The sequence below is a fragment of the Pelophylax lessonae genome, assembly GCF_965119305.1.
Source record: "Pelophylax lessonae genome assembly, chromosome: 2".
Classification (NCBI taxonomy): domain Eukaryota; kingdom Metazoa; phylum Chordata; class Amphibia; order Anura; family Ranidae; genus Pelophylax; species Pelophylax lessonae.
The window spans coordinates 161,088,829-161,109,081 of NC_138769.1; the positions used below are offsets into that span (position 1 = coordinate 161,088,829).

General features: G+C 44.6%; 1 protein-coding gene across 1 annotated transcript in view; it reads left to right on the forward strand.

The window, feature by feature from the left end:
* The first annotated feature begins 2,769 nt into the window (after nucleotides 1–2,769).
* Nucleotides 2,770–20,253, forward strand: part of VPS37D (VPS37D subunit of ESCRT-I) — a 58,545-nt gene continuing 41,061 nt past the window's right edge. The window contains exon 1 of the mRNA XM_082246024.1: nucleotides 2,770–3,104. Coding sequence (XP_082102150.1) covers nucleotides 2,883–3,104 — 222 coding nt within the window. The 5' untranslated portion in view covers nucleotides 2,770–2,882. The remainder of the gene's footprint in view (nucleotides 3,105–20,253) is intronic.

Consider the following 20,253-nt stretch of genomic DNA (forward strand, 5'->3'; position numbering starts at 1 on the left):
GTCAGCACCCCAGCTGATTTGTCAATCAGCTCTCGGGTGCTGCCACCACCATTCCTGGTAGGGGAAACTGGCAGTGAAGCCTCACGGCTCGACAGCCGGTTCTCTACTGCGCATGTGCGAAGTGCGCTGCACTTACTGAATAGCCCGGCAGCGGTGGAAGGAGGAGGGGGCCAAACCTCCAGGAGTCCTCGCCTTGTTCTTTTTTTCTAATAATTAGTGGGGTTAAATTGATGTTCTTTTTTCAAACCTAGTTAAAAAAATTGTTAATCTTTAAATTATTGTTCGTTTTCCACCTCAGTGATGAGAAAATTTGAAGGAGCAGGATGGAAAATTTTTCTCTACCGACCCAAAGAACTTCTACCAGTATAAGTGGTTTCTGTTCAGTAAAGTTCATTAGTTCCAGAATCAAATATTAAAAGCAAAGTCTTTGGAAGGACGTAGGAATGTTCGGAGAATTTCCGTACAAATTTTGAAAATTCTACTGATGTATATACAGCTTAAGCTGGCTATAGATGGGCATCATTTTGAATAAAACATTTCTTTGGAAAAAAATGTTCAAAGAAAGTTTGTTCTTTTTTCTAATCAGTAGGTCAAATTGATGTTCTTTTTTTAAAAACTCAGTTAAAAAAAATTAATTGTTAAATTGACATTCGTTTTGGACGGCAGTGATGAGAAAATTTGAAGCAGGATGGGAAATTTTGCTCTACTGACCTAAATAACTTTTACCAGTAGATGTGGTTTTCGTTCAGGAAAGTCCATTCATTCCAGGATCAAATGTTAACAGCAAAGTCTTTGGAAGGACGTAGAAATGTTCTGAGAATTTCCGTACAAATTTTGGTTAGACGTTCAACTCATGTACAGCTGCCTTAAAGCGGCGCTCCTGCCCCCCCAAAGATGAAAAGTCAGCAGCTACAAATACTGTATTGCATGGCCCCGCGGCAGTTGAGGGAGTTGCGGGACCAAACCTCCGGGGACTTCACCTCCTTCTTTTTTTCTAATAAATAGTGGGGTGAATTGATTTTCTTTTATTGAATGCAGTTAAAAAAAATTGTTAATTGATAAATTGACGTTCGTTTTCAACAGCAGTGATAAGAAAATTTGAAGGCGCAGGATGGAAAATTTTTCTCTACCGACCGAAAGAACTTCTACCAGTTGATGTGGTTTTCGTTTGGTGAGGTCCATTCATTTCAAGATCAAATGTTAACAGCAAAGTCTTTGGAAGGACGTAGAAATGTTCTGAGAATTTCTGTACAAATTTTGGTTAGACACTCTACTCATGTACAGCTGGCTTAAAGTAGCGCTCCAGCAACCCCCCCCCCCCCCCCCCAAAGATGAAAAGTCAGCAGCTACAAATACTGTATCGCATGGCCCCGCAGTAGTGGACGGAGTAGCGGGACCAAACTTCTGGGGACCTTACCTTACTCTTTTTTCTAATAATTAGTGGGGTAAATTGATTTTCTTTTATCGAATGCAGTTATAAAAAAATTGTTAAATTTGAAGGCGCAGGATGGAAAATTTTTCTCTACCGACCGAAAGAACTTCTACCAGTAGATGTGGTTTTCGTTCGGTAAGGTCCATTCATTTCAAGATCAAATGTTAACTTTTGGAAGGACGTAGAAATGTTCTGAGAATTTTTGTAAAAATTTTGGTTAGACACTCTACTCATGTACAGCTGGCTTAAAGCGGCACTCCAGCACCCCCCCCCTCTCAAAGATGAAAAGTCAGCAGCTACAAATACTGTATCGCATGCCCCCCCCCCCCCCCAGGGTCGGATTAAGAGCATCATGGGCTTGGTGCTGAGGATTTTGAAGGGCTGTGCCTTGGCATGCACCCAGAGGAGGAAGGGTGCAGCCATGCATGCCTAATTCCACATGGGATGCTGTCTCTGAAGCCCATAAACACATCCATGCATCGGCAACTGTCCCTCCTTGTCCGGCCTTCGTGCTGTGTGGGGAGGTTCTGAGGGAGCTGCCTGGGGAAGCGAGCATAGAAGCCAGACTTCTGTGTTTACAAGTGACAGAAGAGCGGTAACAGTGAATATGGCCAACCCGGGGCCTATATTAAGGTAGGGGCCTGGAGCTGCAGCTCCAATAGCCCCTACGTTAATCTGGCCCTGCCCCCCCCCCCCCCAAAGATGAAAAGTCAGCAGCTACAAATACTGTATCGCATGGAAGGAGTAGCGGGACCAAACTTCCGGAGACCCCTTGCCTCCTTCTTTTTTCTAATAATTAGTGGTGTAAATTTATTTTCTTTTTTCAAATGCATTTAAAAAAATTGTTAATCGATAAATTGACGTTCGTTTTCGACGGCAGTGATAAGAAAATTTTAAGGCGCAGGATGGAAAATTTTTCTCTACCGACCGAAAGAACTTCTATCAGCAGATATTGTGGTTTTCGTTCGGTAAGGTCCATTCATTCCAGAATCAAATGTAAAAACCTAAGAAAGTGTGTGGAAGGACATAGGAATGCTGTGAGAATTCTCCTCAGAATGTCTGTCCTCTCCATCTTTAGAGGCAGCTGACTTCTTTGTTCCTGGAATCTCTTCACATAAACTTCCTCCTGAAAGTTCCTGAGGCAGCCGGTTGCTGGGCGGTCCTGTGTCGCTGTGAGGCGTCCCTCCCCGCCCCCTGGCGGGTGAGTGACCGTCCAATGCCGGGTGTAGAGCCCGGGTGTAGGCCGGTATGTCTGGCTGTGCCCGGATGGTGTATATATTTAGCTCTGTGTATAGGCAGACACGGCTCCAGGCGGCAGCTCCATACACTACGAGCCGGACACAGAAGAGAAGGCTCCGGGCTCCCTCTGCCGGCCGCTCCGGGTATTGCACCCCCCCGCTGCAGACTGCGGGGACCGCGGGATTGAGAGTGGACCCGGAGCCCGGCAAGCATGAACCCGGGGAGCCGCTCCCATCCGTCCCCGGAGCACGAAAGCGCTAAGCCCGGGGCCGCCCGCCCCCACCCGTCCACAGAAGCCGGAGGATCGAAGCCCGCCGCCCGCACTGAGCCTTCCCCGGAGGCCGACCGATTCGGGGTGCTCAGCACCGAACAGCTCCGGCAGCTGCTGCAGGACGAGGGGAAGCTGCAACGTATCGTCCGCCTGAGCGAGCAGGTGAGAGGAGAGGGAGCCGCTAGTGGGTGTAGAGGTGTCTGGATGGATGGAGGTTCATACATCACCTGAGGAGGAGACATGGACAGGATGCACACTCTGCCTGTTGAGCCTGGAGACCATCATCCACCTCACTAACCATCCTCAGGACCCCAATATATGGAGCCTTCATCACCTGTACCATCCAGACACCTTCCATCCATGGTGCCTGGCCACCTTCTCCATCCTATACACCTATATAGACCTATCCATGGGCCTTGGTGGTCATCAGCTCCCCCCTAGGCCCCTGTGTGTCTTATTTCTCCTGCCATTGTCACATATTTCATTGTGCCTCTCCTTTCATTCCATAGACCTCATCATCATCCTCATCATCATCATCATCTGCACTTGTTTGTCAATAAACAGAGCCTGCCGTCTTCATGGATGGAGTTGTGTCGGAGAAACCTGTGCTATGGATGAAGGTTCATCAAAGGCCTGGCCTCCCTCCCTTCCTTTCCGACCAGGGAACCCTCCACACCAAGGCAGCATCGTTCCTTCATCCATATTCCGAGAGGCTTACAACAAACACACAATGTGGGCTGTGTATGGGCAGAGACTGGGGCCTGTACCACCCACATTCTCCTGCTTCCAGCCAGCCTGTAGCTCTAGGATGGTGTACTGTATACAGAACCTGTAGCGTTCTTTGTCATGCCTCCATACAGGCCTCCTTCTCCGGGTGTGCAGATGTGTGCTAGGTATGGTAGGCTTTATTGGCCGATCACACCTGCCACATCTGTCCACCTATAGCCTACCGATGGCTTCCTATACCGTACACCAGTGTTTTGTTATGGTGTTACAGGCCTGCTGGTGGTGACATGCTTTTGTATTGGTGAGCTGATCCCTCAGTCTGTCTTTTTTTTTTTTTGTCTATTCTTTACGTCTCCCTCCCCTTACATCTTTCCTTTGTTCCCTTTTCTCTCCTCCTCATTATTGTCATTCAGGGTTTTTTTTTCTCTCTCTCTTTCTCCCGTCAGGTCTATGTGTGTTTTATATGTTTGTTTACTTGCATGATTGTCTCCCTCGTAAGGCTTTAGTCGTTAGCTGTGTTTTCATACACCGATGTCATTCTGTGTTGGATGTCTGCAAGTCTGTGCCGATTTATGTGGTGCTGGCTGATCATGACCTTTTTTTTTTTTTTTTTTTCAAGAAATTATTATTAATCAATAAATAAAAAAATAAATATATAATAAGAATAATGAAATCTTATGAAAAGGCAGGGTCTTTCAACAACAGAAGAGGCCCAATAGGTCTCTTCTTTCATAAATTACCCCCCCCCCCCCACACACCTGTTAGCGATAATGCAATCTGTGCTGTTCATGCGCAGATCAGACCACAATAACGCTCATCTTTGTTCCACAGCGCAGTGACTCCCGTGCACATGCGCAGATGTGACGTCACTGCGGCTGGGCCATTCAGGTGACTGAGCTTACGAAACCTGGAAGGAAGACTGGGCGAAGAAGGATGCACCGGGGGAGTGATGACAGCACTGGTGGGCTCTGTTTGTATGTAGGTCTGCCATAATGTACTAGTATGTGGTGCATACTAGTATATTATGACTTAAATCTGTAGGGCAGTGGTCCTCAACCCTGGCCTACAGGGCCCGCTAACAGGCCAGGTTTGCAAGATAACTGAAATACATCCCAGGTGATATCATTTGCTGCTCAGTGATTGCAGTATTCTAGTCTGCATCTCCCCAAGGTAATACTTAAAACCTGGCCTGTTAGTGGGCCCTGTAGGCCAGGGTTGAGGACCACTGCTGAAGGGGAACCATTTTTTAGCATTTTTATGGGGACTTTACTACCGCTTTTGAGTGGTAGCAAACCCAAGCATTAAAAAAAAATATATACTGACAGGCAGGTTCTTTAAAACAGAAGAGACCCTAAAGGTCTCTTCTGCGATAAATGACCCCCCCTGTCTGACAGTGGTAATTCAAACTGAGCCATTTATGCACAGATCAGACCGCATTTGCAGTCCGCCCTGTGCCGCAGCAAAGTCACTCCTGTGCGCATGAGCGGGAGTGACGTCACCGCAGCTCAGCCATTCAAGCGGCCGAGGATTCTGAACCCGGAAGGAAAACCAGGTTAACATGGAAGCTCAAGGGACTGGGGAGACCGTGATAGCCCAGCACTGGAGGACCCTGTTGATAGGTAAGACTCTCATAATGTGCTAATATGCTCTGCATACTAGTACATTATGACTTAAATCTGCAGAGGGCACTTTATGTTTAATTCTATTAATAGACTTTACTACCGCTTTAAAGCAGTTCTTTGCCCTGTTGGAAAAAAATTGAAAGTCAGCAGCTACGAATGCTGTAGCTGCTAACTTTTGATAAAAGGACACTTCACTTACCTGTCCAGGGGTCCAGCACTGTACTCGCCCAAACCAGTTCTTGGGATCCCCTGAGCCAGCAAGTTGACTTTGGCAGCTAGATGTGATTCCTTGCGGCTTCACAGCAGGTTGCAAATGTGCGAACCACGCTGTGCTTTGTGATTGGTCCCACAGCCTTCTGGGACCTGTGACATGTCCCAGAAGGTTGCGGCCCTGGCGATCTGACCGGAAGTGTGAGCGGGTACCTGTCAAAAACAGGTACCTTCCCCCTCCCCCCCAAAAAAAGTTCCAAAAACAGAAGAGGAGTAGGGGACGAGGGTGAATTCTGCTTTAAACTCTTTCAAGTCAAAACTTTATTTTTCACCCTAATGTTCCTGTTTTTGTTACTTTTTTAGAGCATCATTTGTTTTTGTCTCCATTGTAAAGCGCTTTGAGACCATATATAATATAAAAGGCACTATATAAAATAAAGTTTATTGTTATTATTATTTATTGCTATATTTTTAAGTTCTTTTGAAGAATAGTGTTTGAATTGTAGGACTATGAAAGTAGCAGTATATGTCATGTGTAAATGCGGAACTAAATAGAACTAACAAAGAACTGTGAGCAGGCAGACAAGGGACATGCAACGCCTATTCTGCAATAACAAATCATGACCTGCTCGCTCACAGTCTGCTAAGGAATGCACGTTGAGATGCGTATGCTCAGCTCAGCATGCACTTATGGCACACTCCAGCTGTGCCGGAATGATGGACTCCTGTGCGCATGATGACATCATTTCCCAGCTAGCCAAGCAAGAAAACCTGGTACCTGGAAATAGCCAAGGAGAAGGTGATAGCTGCCAGCAAAGGATTTAGCTGCCACATCGCTGGAATAAGGAGAAGAGTATTTCTTTGAGTTTAGTTCTGCATTTAAAGCTATAGTAAACTGCAGCTGGTTAAAAAAAAAATGTGCTAGTAGGCATTGCATACTAGCACATTATGAGAAACGTACCTTAGAACGAAGCCATCCAGCACCACGCTGTCACCGTTGAGGGGACTGACATCTTTCCCTGGTTTTCCTTCCAGGTTTGCGGCCTCCGGCTACATGAGTGGCCAGGGGCGTGATGATGTCACTCCCACGCATGCGTGCCGGACCTTCAGAGTAACGTCACCGGTTGCATTCACACTGACTATCTCCTAATCAGTGCAAGTTTAGGAGATGTTCACAGTACCTACAGGTAAGCCTTATTCTAGGCTTACCTGTAGGTATAAGTGGTGTAACAGAGTTTACTACCACTTTAAAAAGTAACTTGACCTATAACTATTAGGCTCCATTCCCACCTGAGAATTTTGTAGCTTGAAGATACAAAGCACTCAATATGCCAAACTCAAAGGCCGGGTTCACATATGTGCGGTTTCCAGCCTGTGGGTTATGTGCATTTCTGTTCTCCGGTTCTGGTGTGATTCCGGTCTGAATCTTTGGCCTGAATTCGCACCTGAACCGGACCCAAAAACGCACAGGACCCTTTTGGAATCCGCACCGCGGAGAATGACAGGTGGCTTTGTTTACATCAGCCGCCTGCCTTTCTCCCTCTCCAGCGGGAGATCGCGAGTGACCGGCGGCTCCGATGTCCGCCGGTCACTCGCGATCCCTGTAAACAAGCGATCCCTGTAAACGAGCGGGGTCGGGAGTGCGCCCCTGGCGGCGGGGACTCCCCTCGGCGGCGCACGCTCGTCCCCTGTTGGCTCGTGGGCGAGTGACGTACCGGTACGTCACTTTGCCCAGGAGGGGCTGACCGCCGCAGTATATGTACTTGCGGCTGTCAGCAAGTGGGTAAAGTAGTGAGTGTACAGCTTGTATAACAGTGTAAATTTGCTGTCCCTCAAAATAACTCAACACACAGCCATTAATGTCTAAACTGCTGGCAACAAAGGTGAATAAACCCCTAAATGAAAATGTCCACATTGGGCCCAATTCGCCATTTTTCCTCCCCGGTGTCATGTGACTCGTTAGTGTTACAAGGTCTCAGGTGTGAACGGGGAGCAGGTGTGTTAAATTTGGTGTTATCGCTCTCACTCATACTGGTCACTGAAAGTTCAACATGGCACCTCATGGCATATAACTCTCTGAGGATTTGCAAAAAAGAATTGTGGCTCTACATAAAGATGCCTAGGCTATAAGAAGATTGTCAAGACCCTGAAACTGAGCTGAAGCACAGAGGCCAAGACCATACAGCGGTTTAACAGGACAGGTTCCACTCAGTACAAGTGTGTCTTGCCTACAGTCAAGCATGGTGGTGGGAGTGTCATTGTCTGGGGCTGCATGAGTGCTGCGGGCATTGGGGAGCTACAGTTCATTGAGGGAACCATGAATGCCAACATGTAATGTGACATACTGAAGCAGAGCATGATCCCCTCCCTTCATAGACTGGGCCACAGGGCAGTATTCCAACATAACGACCCCAAAGACACCTCAAAGATGACCTCTGCCTTGCTAAAGAAGCTGAGGGTAAAGGTGATGGACTGGCCAAGCATGTCTCCAGACCTAATCCCTATTGAGAATCTGTGGAGCATCCTTAAATGGAAGGTGGAGGAGCGCAAGGTCTCTAACATTTACCAGCTCCGTGATGTCATCATGGAGGAGTAGAAGAGGACTCCATTGGCAACCTGTGAAGCTCTGGTGAACTCCATGCACAAGAGGGTTAAGGCAGTGCTGGAAAAAATTGGTGGCCACAAAATATATTGACACTTTGGGCCCAATTTGGATGTTTTTACTTAGGAATGTACTCACTTTTGTTGTCAGTGGTTGAGACATTAATGGCTGTGTGTTGAGTTATTTTGAGGGGACAGCAAATTTACACTTATACAAGCTGTACATTCACTACTTTACATTGTAGAAAAGTGTCAGTTCTTCAGTGTTGTCACATGAAAAGATATAATAAAATATTTGCTATGTCACTATTGCAATGAAACAAATCTACTTGTCTATTTGCAGTCTTCAGTTTAATGTACATTGAGCTGCGCATGCACAGCTCAGGGTACATTTTCAGCATGATGCATGTGTACCGGGGTTAATGAACTCCTATGCACATGTAGTAGTGAAGTGATCTCTTGCTGGCCAATCAAAGCGGCGAAGCCCCAGCACCAGGAGGAAGCAGAGGAGAAGATGCCTGAGCCAGTGAGGGACCTTGTGGATGTTGGATTGTTGGAGAAGATGTAAGTATTTGTGGCTTTGTTCTGCTTTAAGTAAGGCAATTCAAAGAGAAGCTCCACTCCACCAAATTCAAAAGTCAGCAGCTAAATACTCTAGTTGCTGACTTTTAATATACAGACACTTACCAGCCCAGAGATCCAGCGCTGGCATTACCCGGGCTAGTTCTTCACCAGTCTTCAGGTCCACGGCGCCACCATCTTTCTTGCTTGTGGGAACCCGGCTGTGACTTCCTGATGTTTCACAGATGGCTTCCCACTGTGCATGCGTGAGACGCACTGGGCTTTCTCAGTGGTCCCGCAATCTCTTGGGACATGTGACGTATCCCAGGAGTTGGTGGGCAGGGAGGAGGAGGCCAAACTTTCTGCTTAGGGCAGAGTGGAAGTGGAAGCAGATAGCTGTCAGAAATCTTTACCTGCTCCCAGATAAAAAAAACATCCAAAAGTAGTAGAGGACTGGGGGAGGAGGATGAGCAGAACTTCCCTTTTTCTAGTGAAGTTCTGCCTAAAATACTGTATCTGTAATTTGTGCAGTCTGCTACTTTTACTTCCTTGCCTATGTGAAGATGAGGCAGACACAAATATTGTATATACACTGTTCCCCGGTGTCCTAACATCCTATGCAAGGATGTGGCCCTGCATTCGTTTTGGTGATGTCAGAGGACTTTAGCCTGCAAGAGTGCGGAGGACAAGAGGACCCCAGTCTAGCAGTACAGAGCAGCCCACAGGAGCAGATAATCAGGTAAGTAAAAACACAACAAAATCTCCCCAGCAGGACACAGCAAATAATTTGCTACTCTATACAAAATGAAAACAAACAACTTTGTCTTTACATACACTTTAAGCCCCTGTAAACACCAGTGCAACTTGTCATGCAATTTGTTGCATGACAAGTCGCACCCTATTTGTGCCTATGGAATTGTTCACATCCGTGTGATTTGAAAAAAGGTTTCTGCACTATTTTTGGCAAATTCATGTGCGACTTGCATTGATATCTGTGCGTGAAGTCGCACGGATGTTGACCAGCTACACATTAGTTTGCACTGACCGGCGGGATTGATATCGCGCTACTTCAGCTGAAGTAACGTGATTTCAAAGCTGCATTCAATGTGAACCAAGGCTAAGGCCTTCACACTTGCATACAATAATTTGCCTCGCATTTTGTTGAGACAAAAATAACACTGCCTGCAGAGTTCAGCAGGCGCTGAAGCTTTGCAAGCAACTCTATTGACTTGTATTGTAATGCACCTATAGTGTTTATGGCATGTTTAAAGCTGTTGCAAAGTGTTAGAGTGCTCAGGAAAACACAGCAAGGAGGGCATTAGAGGAGCGTTGTTGATGCGACTTGATTATGTAATAAAAGCAGTGTTCAGCACGTGTGAATTTAGCACAAGTAAAAAAATCTTTGTTGGGTTTCTTAGGCCTCATGCACACTAGAAAGCTAAAAACTGCTGTAAAAACGCTAATGTTTTAGTGTTTTTTGCCAACGTTTAACAGTGTTAGCCTAGTGTGTACACCATGTTTAGTAGCTGCAGCGGACCGGAAAGCCAGCCGCTGTGTCCTTAACGGATGAGTCATGAGCTGTCAGCGGGATTCCCTGCTGACAGCTGAATATAAAAAACATTGCTGGCAATACAGAAATGTGAAAAAAAGTGAGAGATTATAGATTTTAAGGGGGACCCCATGCCAAAATAAAAAAAATGGAGTGGGCCTCCCGCCTCCCCAAAAGCACCTTGTCCCCATGCTGATGGGTACTAGGGATGATCGAACTTTTGAAAAGTTCGGTTCGACCAGAACACCCGAATTTCCCAAAAGTTCGGTTCGGATTTCAGAACCCCATTGAAATCAATGGGACCCGAACTTCGGTAATCAAAAAACACAATTTTTAAGCCCTAAAACCCAATAAATGCCCCTAAAAAGTGCCTAGGGTTCTGGGTCATGCCCCATTAACTATTAATCACACAAAAAAAAGTTCTTAAAAATTGTCAATTTTGATAAAAAAGCCAATTATTGAAAAAATTTAAAAAAAAAAGAGATTTTTTGATTTTTACTTTAAATTTAGTATCTGGGGGGTCTAAAAGGTGTGCATGTGAAGTTTCAGCTCTGTAGCATGTCCAGAACCATGAAAAAAAATATCATTTGTATTAGAAAACTTTAAGCACAGGAATATGGCTCCGCTGCTGTAACACCTTGCCGGTTTAATAGAAGGCATTTTTTTGGGTTCTTTGCAGTCAGGAAAAACATCTGAACTTGTGTATAGTGGTACTGTGCACAAGTTCTGATGTTTTGCCTGCCTCCAAAAACCCCCCAAAAATGCCAGCAAAAACACACCTGGGCATTTTTTTTTTTTAAGACGCTAGCGTTTTTTTTGGCATTTTTTGGGGTTCTTTTGAGGCAGGCAAAACATCTGAACTTGTGTATAGTGGTGTATATACACACATCCATATATTTATATACACACCTAGACATATATAGGTGTGATAGTAGCAGAAATATATGCTTGCGCTAATGAAATCATTTACAGTAATATATTTCTGCTACTATCACACCTATATATGTCTAGGTGTGTATATAAATATATGTATGTGTGTATATATACCACTATACACAAGTTCAGATGTTTTGCCTGCCTCAAAAGAACCCCAAAAAATGCCAAAAAAAACGCTAGCGTCAAAAAAAAAAATGCCCAGGTGTGTTTTTGCTGGCATTTTTTGGGGGTTTTTGGAGGCAGGCAAAACATCAGAACTTGTGCACAGTACCACTATACACAACTTCAGATGTTTTTCCTGACTGCAAAGAATCCAAAAAAATGCCTTCTATTAAACCGGCAAGGTGTTACAGCAGCGAAGCCAACCCCCTGTCTGAAAGTTTTCTAATACAAACAATCTTTTTTTTTTATGGTTCTGGACATGCTACAGAGCTGAAACTTCACATGTACACTTTTTAGACCCCCCAGATCTGAAATCCAAAGAATCTCTTTTTTTTTTTTTTTTTTAATTTTTTCAATAATTGGCTTTTTTTTATCAAAAATGACAATTTTTAAGAACCTTTTTTTGTGTGATTTATTTGTCTGGGGGGTCTAAAAGGTGTACATGTGAAGTTTCAGCTCTGTAGCATGTCCAGAACCAGAAAAAAAAAGGATTGTATGTATTAGAAAACTTTCAGCTCAGGGGGTTAGCTTCTCTCCACACCTTGCTGGTTTCAAAGCAGGCATTTTTTTGGGTTCTTTGCAGTCAGGAAAAACATTTGAACTTGTGTATAGTGGTACTGTGCACAAGTTCAGATGTTTTGCCTGCCTCCAAAACCCCCCAAAAAATGCCAGCAAAAACACACCTGGGCATTTTTTTTTTTACGCTAGCGTTTTTTTGGCATTTTTTTGGGTTCTTTTGAGGCAGGCAAAACATCTGAACTTGTGTATAGTGGTATATATACACACATACATATATTTATATACACACCTAGACATATATAGGTGTGATAGTAGCAGAAATATATTACTGTAAATGATTTCATTAGCGCAAGCATATATTTCTGCTACTATCACACCTATATATGTCTAGGTGTGTATATAAATATATGGATGTGTGTATACACACCACTATACACAAGTTCAGATGTTTTGCCTGCCTCCAAAACCCCCCAAAAAATGCCAGCAAAAACACACCTGGGCATTTTTTTTTTTGACGCTAGTGTTTTTTTGGCATTTTTTTGGGTTCTTTTAAGGCAGGCAAAACATCTGAACATGTGTATAGGGGGTATATATACACATATATGTCTGAATATATACCCCTAGACATATATAGGTGTGATAGTAGCAGAAATATATTACTGTAAATTAATGCAACCACCGGCCAGGGTTGTGGGAAAGAGGCTCAGGTCCACATCAACATGGGGACAAGGTGCCCCCCACCCCATGTTGAGCACATGTGGCCTAGTATGATTCAGGAGGGTTCAGTCCACTCCTCCCCCCCCTTTCCTGGTCTGCCAGACTGCATGCTTGAATAAGGGTCTTGTATGGATTTTCGGAGGGACCCCACGCCATTTTTAAAAAAAATAATTTGTCGTGGGGTTTCCCCTCAAAATCCGTACCAGAAACCAGCTAATCACTGGTTGTTAAAGACGCCGTCGGCCTCCACTTCAAAAAAAAACTCTGCTAAACGCTGGACACTAGTGTTTAGCAGAGTTTGGGAGAGTTTAGGCGCTGTCAGCATTTTTTTTTTCTGACAAAACGATGCCCCTTGCTAGCATTTTCTCATTTCAGGTTTCAGGATACTGGTGATAGCATTCTGAGGTTATCACTTGTTGTGTGAGGACAGTAACATTAGGTGACCTCTAGAAAATATTCCACAAATGTTTACCAAAAGTACAGGTCTTTGACTTGTTTCTAACTGTTGGGCAAATAAAAAGCCCAACAGTACAGGTTTACTTTAAAGCATTGTTGTCATTATGCAAAAAAAGTTCCAAGAAAGCCAAATCCAAAATAATTACATTTTAACCACTTCTGGACCAGAAGGATCTGCCATGGGTACATGTGGAATTACATCCCAAAATACATTCTGCTGCTTCTCTTGAGTTTGGGGGATACCCCATGTGTGAGACTCTTTGGCAGTCTAGTCGCTTACAGGACCCCAAAAATCAATCACTGCATTTAGGCTTTTTAAGGGTGTAAATTGTGGATTTCACTCCTCACTACCTATCACATTTTCAGAGGCCATGAAATGGCAATATAGCACAATTCCCCCCCCCCCCCCCCAAATGACCCCTTTTCGGAAAGTAGATACTCTAAGCTAATTGCTGAGAGGCAAGTTGAGTCCATGGAATATTTTATATTTTGCCACAAGCGTTGAAAAAATTACAATTTTTTTTTTTTTTTTTTTACACAAAGTTGTCACTTAAATTATAGATTGCTCACACATGCCATGGTTATATGTGAAATGACACCCCAAAATACATTCCGCTACTTCTCCTGAGTACAGGAATACCACATGTGTGAGACTTTTTGGCAGTCTAGCCACGTACAGGACCCCGAAAACCAATCACCACCTTCAGGTTTCTAAGTGCGTAAATTGCTTATTTTAATTCCTCACTACCTATCACAGTTTCGGAGGCCCTGAAATTTCAAGGTTGCACAAACCCCCCCCCTTCCCAAATGTCCCCATTTTGCAAAGTAGACCCTCTAAGCTATTTGCTGAGAGGCATGGTGAGTCCATTGAATATTTTATATTTTGCCACCAAAAAAAAAAATATATAATTTTCCCAAAACTTGTGGCAAAATATAAAATATTCCATGGACTCAACATGTCTCTCAGCAAATAGCTTGGGTTGTCTACTTTCCAAAAAGGGGTTATTTGGGGATGTTTGAACTGTCCTGGCATTTTATGCTCAATCTTAGAAGCTTATGCCAAACATCACCCACTCTTCTAACCACTTGAAGACCAAGCCTTGTCTGTGACTTTTTGTTTACATGAAAAAATTTATTTTTTTTACTAGAAAATTACTTTGAACCCTCAAACATTATATATATATATATATATATATATTTTTTTTTTTTTTAAAGCAGAGGCCCTACAAAACAAAATGGTGGGTGTTGCAATTTTTTTTATCACACGGTGTTTGCGCAGAGATTTTCCAAACACAATTTTTGCAAAAACAAAACACTTTTTTAAAATCTAATGCACAAATACACTATAAATTTCCTAATTGTTTGGTAAAATTTAAAAGATGATCTTATGCCAAGTACATAGATACCAAACATGACATGCTTTAAAGTTGTGCATGCCGCGCAGTGGCAACAAACTACGTACATTTTTAAAAGCCTTTTAAAGCCTTTTCAGGTTACCACTATAGACTTACAGAGGAGGTCTACTGCAAGAATTACTGCTCTCGACCTGACGTTTGCGGCAATACCTCACATGCATGCTGCAATTGCTGTTTACATATGACACTAGACTGACGCTTTTGTGCGTCTTTGCACGCAAACACGGGGGGACAGGGGTGCTTGAATTATTTTTTTTTTTATTATTATTTATTTTGCTTTCTGTTATTTTGACACCTTCCCTTTCATTTTTTTTTTTTAATGCTTTTTATCGTTGTCACAGGGAAATGAAATATCCCCTATGATAGCAATCTGTAGTGACAGGTACTCTTTTTTTAAAAAAAAAAAATTGGAGTCTATTAGACTCTAGATCTCTCCTCTGCCCTTAAAGCATCTGACCACACCAAGATTGGTGCGATAAGAGCCTTTTCCAATTTTCCAATGGGGCTTTTTATATCTGGCGAAACCAAAGTCATAAAATGCTCGTAGCTTCTGGTATCTTAGGGCATAGAGATGATGGAGCCATTCTCATCCCCAATCAACTCTATGGTCAGATGATGGAACCACCGGTTGCACTCTTGGGTTACCTGGTAGGACAGGAGAGCCTGAGAAAACCGTGGAAGGCGGCGGGAGGGGGTCCCCTCCCACTGGTTGTAAATGCAGTCTGGCGGCTAATTATCGCTAGGATCGCTTTTACATGTAAGAAAAAACGATACCAAGATGATGCCTAAATCTGCAGGCATCATCCTGGTATGACCACTCAAAGTCCAGCGAAGAAATCTCTGCCAGAAAATGTGTGGTATGCCCACCATTAGACCTCCCAACATCCACCAACTTCTAATGATAGGAATACATGCAATGTTCTTTTATTTTCATGCAGCCCATGGGCTGAAGGAAAAAAAAGAACATAGTGGATTCCTCCATTCGCATTGATCGATGTGGATGAAGAAATCTCTGCCAAGAAAAGTGTTAAGAAATATATGGAGAAGCATAGGGGAGATCCTCCCTCTTTGTCCACACCCCATCGCTTCGCCATATGTGCTCTATTTTTTAATTACGCTGGTGAAACCACCTCCTACAGCATTGCTATCATAGATTGCCATATATGCTGAGAGCAAATGCTGTTGCTGTCAGAATATATAAATCAGTGCGGCAGCTGATGAGCGTACCAGCAAGGCAAACAATGGTTAACAATAAAACAGTAACAATAAAACATTACATTATAATAGCATAGAATGTTGGTATCTGAAAAGCAAAAAATGGTTAAAAATGAAAAACAGTAACAATAAAACATTACAGTATAACACTATATTATAAAGTACAGTAAAATTAGAAAGAGTAGAAAAGTAAGAACAGAAAATTACCTCAATAAAATGACAACTATTTTTGGCTTGCTTTTTTGTAACTTTTTTTTACAAAAGTTCCAGGTTAGGGTCTCTCAAAATGCGATCGCCATCTAACATCTTTTGAGACCCTGTGTAACTGTGCCGTGCTGTACCCTATACTAATAATCCACTAGCGCCTAGTAGCAACGGAAACAGCCCCCGATGCAGAGACCAGGTTGGCTAGGACAGGGGGGGACAAAAATAGCGGCTGTCACGCCTATATCCAGGTTTTTGACAGATACCACATCTTCTTTGGGAGTATCTTTGGGTAGAGGTACTCGGGAGGACATCGGAATATGCCTCTAATGCAGCCACCTCAATGCATCTGGATTGTAAATTTGGGCCACAGCACCTACTGGATACAGAAAGGCTGTGATGATCTCTTCCTGGAATTTTAGGAAGGATCTACTTCTTCCTGACACGTTGTATAGCACATAAACGTGATCCAACTGGAATAAGTATACAGACACTTTTTCTTGTACCAGCGTCTGGCCTTACGGGGCAATTAAGTATAGCGCCATCAACTGGTCATTGAAGTCCACCCCTCCCATATTAAGGTTGTATTCGTGGACACAGAGGGGCTTCTCAACAACACCAGTCGCCGTTGGAATTTGTACTGTGGTATCTGCATGAATGGAGGACAGAACGAAAACATTCTGTGTGTCCCTCCACTTCACTGCAAGCAATCTGTTAGACTTCAAGCAGGCTCTCTCCCTCTGTCTAAGTCGGGTATCTACAAGCCGTTGTGGGAAGTCCCAGCGATTAGGTCACACGGTGCCACATGCGCCAATTGCAAATTCAGAAAGGTGACTAAACAGTGGCACGCTTGTATAGAAGTTGTCCACGTATAAATGGTACCCCTTTCCCGAATAAGGGTGACACCAAGTCCCAAACAACCTTGCCGCTGCTCTGTATGTAGTCTGGGCAGTTGGGGGGCTTCACATTGCTATCTTTGCCTTCGTAAACACGGAAACTACATGTATAGCCTGTTGCCCTGTCACAGAGCTTATACATCTTGACCCCGTATCTGGCACGCTGGCTGGGGATAAACTGTTTGAAAACAAGGCGGCAAGAAAACGTAATCAGAGAGAGAAAACTTTGACAGCTTGTTGGGCGCGTTTACAAGGCTGTAAACTTCTGGTTTAAGTGGTTTACGAGGGGCCGAATTTTGTGGAAATGGTCATATCCAGGGTCACCCCGAGGATGACAGAGTTCATTGTCACTGAAGTGCATGGATTTGCTTGTATCTAGTCCTGGCCATGGCAGCAGAGATCACGGGCATATAGAGAATTGGGTCGGTGGACCACTATGACCGCAACTGACTCTTTTTAGTAATGCCCATCAGGAGGGATAGGCCCAGAAAGGTTTTAAATTCGGAAACAGTGATACATTTCCATGCAAATTCTCTGGCAAGGGACAAATTTGGATTTGCGGCGATTAATTGATCAGCATATAAATTGCTTTGGTCCACAATAGATCTGTACAGATCTTCCGTGGAAAACAGCTCGTAAAAGTCAGGGGAAGTAAAATCTGCTGTTTCCACCTAAATTCCGGGTTGGCCAGTGAATGGGGGAAGTACAGGCGCTGTAGAAGTGGTGGGCTCCCAAATAGGATTTCCCAGCGCATCAGGAAGGAAGCTAGGGGCTCTACCGGTCTGTCTGAATTCTTGGTGGCTACGGGACACTACTTGTGCTAGCCATTGCACCAGCTTGAATTGCACTTATGGGACTCGCCACGTTACCAAGTGTTACTGCAGTGCTGGTTTGACCAGGATGTACTAGGCCACTGGTGCTTGCCAGTTCACTAGAAGGTTGAGCGGCACAAAGGTTGAGCGGCACTAGTACCGACACTCTGCTGCATACGAGAACCCTGCGATCGCTGCACCTCAGCAACAGAACAGTCAGGTACGCCTGACCTTAGCAGGGACCACTACTGCGTAGTCAGAGCTACCTGTCAGGGTAGAGGAGGTGTTTAGTGTGTGTGTGTGTATGTGTGTGTCACTGGCAATGAAAGGATTAACGTATATTACTAAATATGCGGCGGGGTGATGCTGTCCTAGATTGACGCTAACTAGTGTTAATGCTAACTGATGTCAACTGTGACACCAATATAGTGATCAGAAAAAAAGATCTGTACACTATAAAAGTGACACTGTGACTGGGCAATGAAGGGGGTGATCAGGGGGTTAAATCTTTATTGCGGGGGGGTACCCTAAACCTATTTGGGACAGAAACTAACAGTCTCTAACGCTAAATGAAGTCACAAGTCACACTCTTACGGTAATCAGTAAAAAAGCTATAAAGCTATATACTATATATAGTGTGCACTGTGACAGGGAGTGAAATGGATAACTGGGGGGTTATCAAGGGGTTAAATGTGCCTATGTGTACTGGTGTCAGTGTTCTGATTTGTGTACCCACAGTTAGATGCTCTCTTCTCTCAAGAGATCACCAGGTCCTGGCCAAAAATCATTGGCCTGGACCTGATGACTGATCGGTTCTGAACCGAATCAGACCATTGCGGGGACGGAGGGTGCGCCCTCACATGCCCCCGAGCCCCGTGCGTGACCGGCGTAGCCCTACTTTGGTTCGCACAGGAGAGGTTGCCTGCCTCAGTAAATCTGCAGCGGGCGGTTGGGGTAAATATTAAATGCTTATATTTTCTCACTACCCAAACCAAACTCTGCTCCAATGCTGTGAAATGGTCCCCCAAAAAAGCTGTGAAACTGAACAAGAATGTCTGGGCTGTGCCTGCACTGCACAGGTTACCTGCTCAACTTATTCTAGGGGAGAGGACAGCAGAGATAACCTGATCTACTGATCCTCCATACACAAGACTGGTCCAGCACCTCCACGCTTCAGTGGTCTTGAAAATGGACTGTTTCTGACGTCAGCACACCCAAAGTACACTCCATGGACAGAAAGTCTATCGCTGGACCGTGGGGCAGCACAGTTTTCCAAAGGATCAGCGGATCAGGTGAGTATAAACTTTGTGCTCACCCCTAGAAAAATGAGCAGTTGACCCATGCAGTGCAGGCAAAGCCCCACTTAAAAAAAAAAATGATTTTGTTCATTGACGGACACAGCGCTCCATAAATCATAACTACTGGGTAATATTGCCTCCTCCAGGAGTAGGACTAGGCCGAACAAAAAACACATGGCTATGCCCATGGGCTGTCTTCAGCTTGGTATATAACCCCCTCTCTGCTCTAGGTAATCAGTTTTACTCTGTCTAGTCAGGAGTAAGGACCTAGACTCCTGGCTGGGATCTCTGGTCCTAACAATTTTTTCCTTACATTTTTTTTTTCTCTTGGGAGATCTACAATTAACTGCAGGGCTGGGAGGTGGGCTAGATAATCTAGATCCAGTGGACCCCCCCAGCCAGCCCTTAGTTTGTCTAGTCTCCGGTTGGCGGCCATGTTTGTGTAGCCCGATGACATCACGGGGGCCATTTTCCCTTAGTCCAGGAGAAGCTGTAGACGACCGAAGCCTTGTGGGGATGGCAAAGCTCATCATCTTCCCCTTCCTCCTCAGTTTCCTCTTCCTGTGCCCGGGACATATGAACAGGGATGGCGTCCAAGGTGATGCTGGGTCCGAATTCCTGTCGCTCCTCTGAGTCCTTGGTGGTCCCTGTTATCTCTCTCTCTCTGTTGATACCTCTCTCCCTGAGCCTTGGGGGGGATCCTTTAGTGGTGCCAAAAGATTGTTTTTGTACTGCAAGGTCTACCTTTCCTTTTGGAGCCTCAGGGTCACATTTCCCCCATTGACACCCCTCATGGAGGTGGCAGGTCCCTCAGAAACCCAGCTTCCCATGGTTGCACTGATGGTGGTCCTTCAGTCCTTAGTGTCCCGGGTGGAAGTGGCATGTGGGCAAAGGCCCAGAAGGAAGCACTCTGCTCAGTCTGTCTCATCTGATTCTGAGTCTGATGCTGCCGTGGATGCGGCCCATCCAGTGGGGCTTAATATCACACCCCCCAGATCCATCCTATAGTGAGGATGATTCCTCACTGCAGTGCGTGAGACTTTAAAAATGGAGGATGCGGCTGATGTAGCCACGGACATGGCTGTGTCGTTTGGTACACATAAGTCACCTCGCACTCCAAAGGTGTTTCCTTATTTTGACAGGTATGGGAACAACCAAAATTACCGTTTGTGGTCCCCAAACATTTTGCTGTATGTTACCCTTTTGAGGAGTCACTTTTAAAAAAAGTGGACTAGTCCACCAGTCATGGACCCTCCTGTTTCCAGGTTGAACAAAGCTATCTTGATCCCATAAGAGGAATTCCCGCCCATTAAGGACCTGGCTGACAGGAAAGCGGAGGCTGTGGCACACAGCATGTTTACTATGACTGGTTCAACATTGCAGCCAGTCTTTGCCTCAGCCCTGGTGTCTCA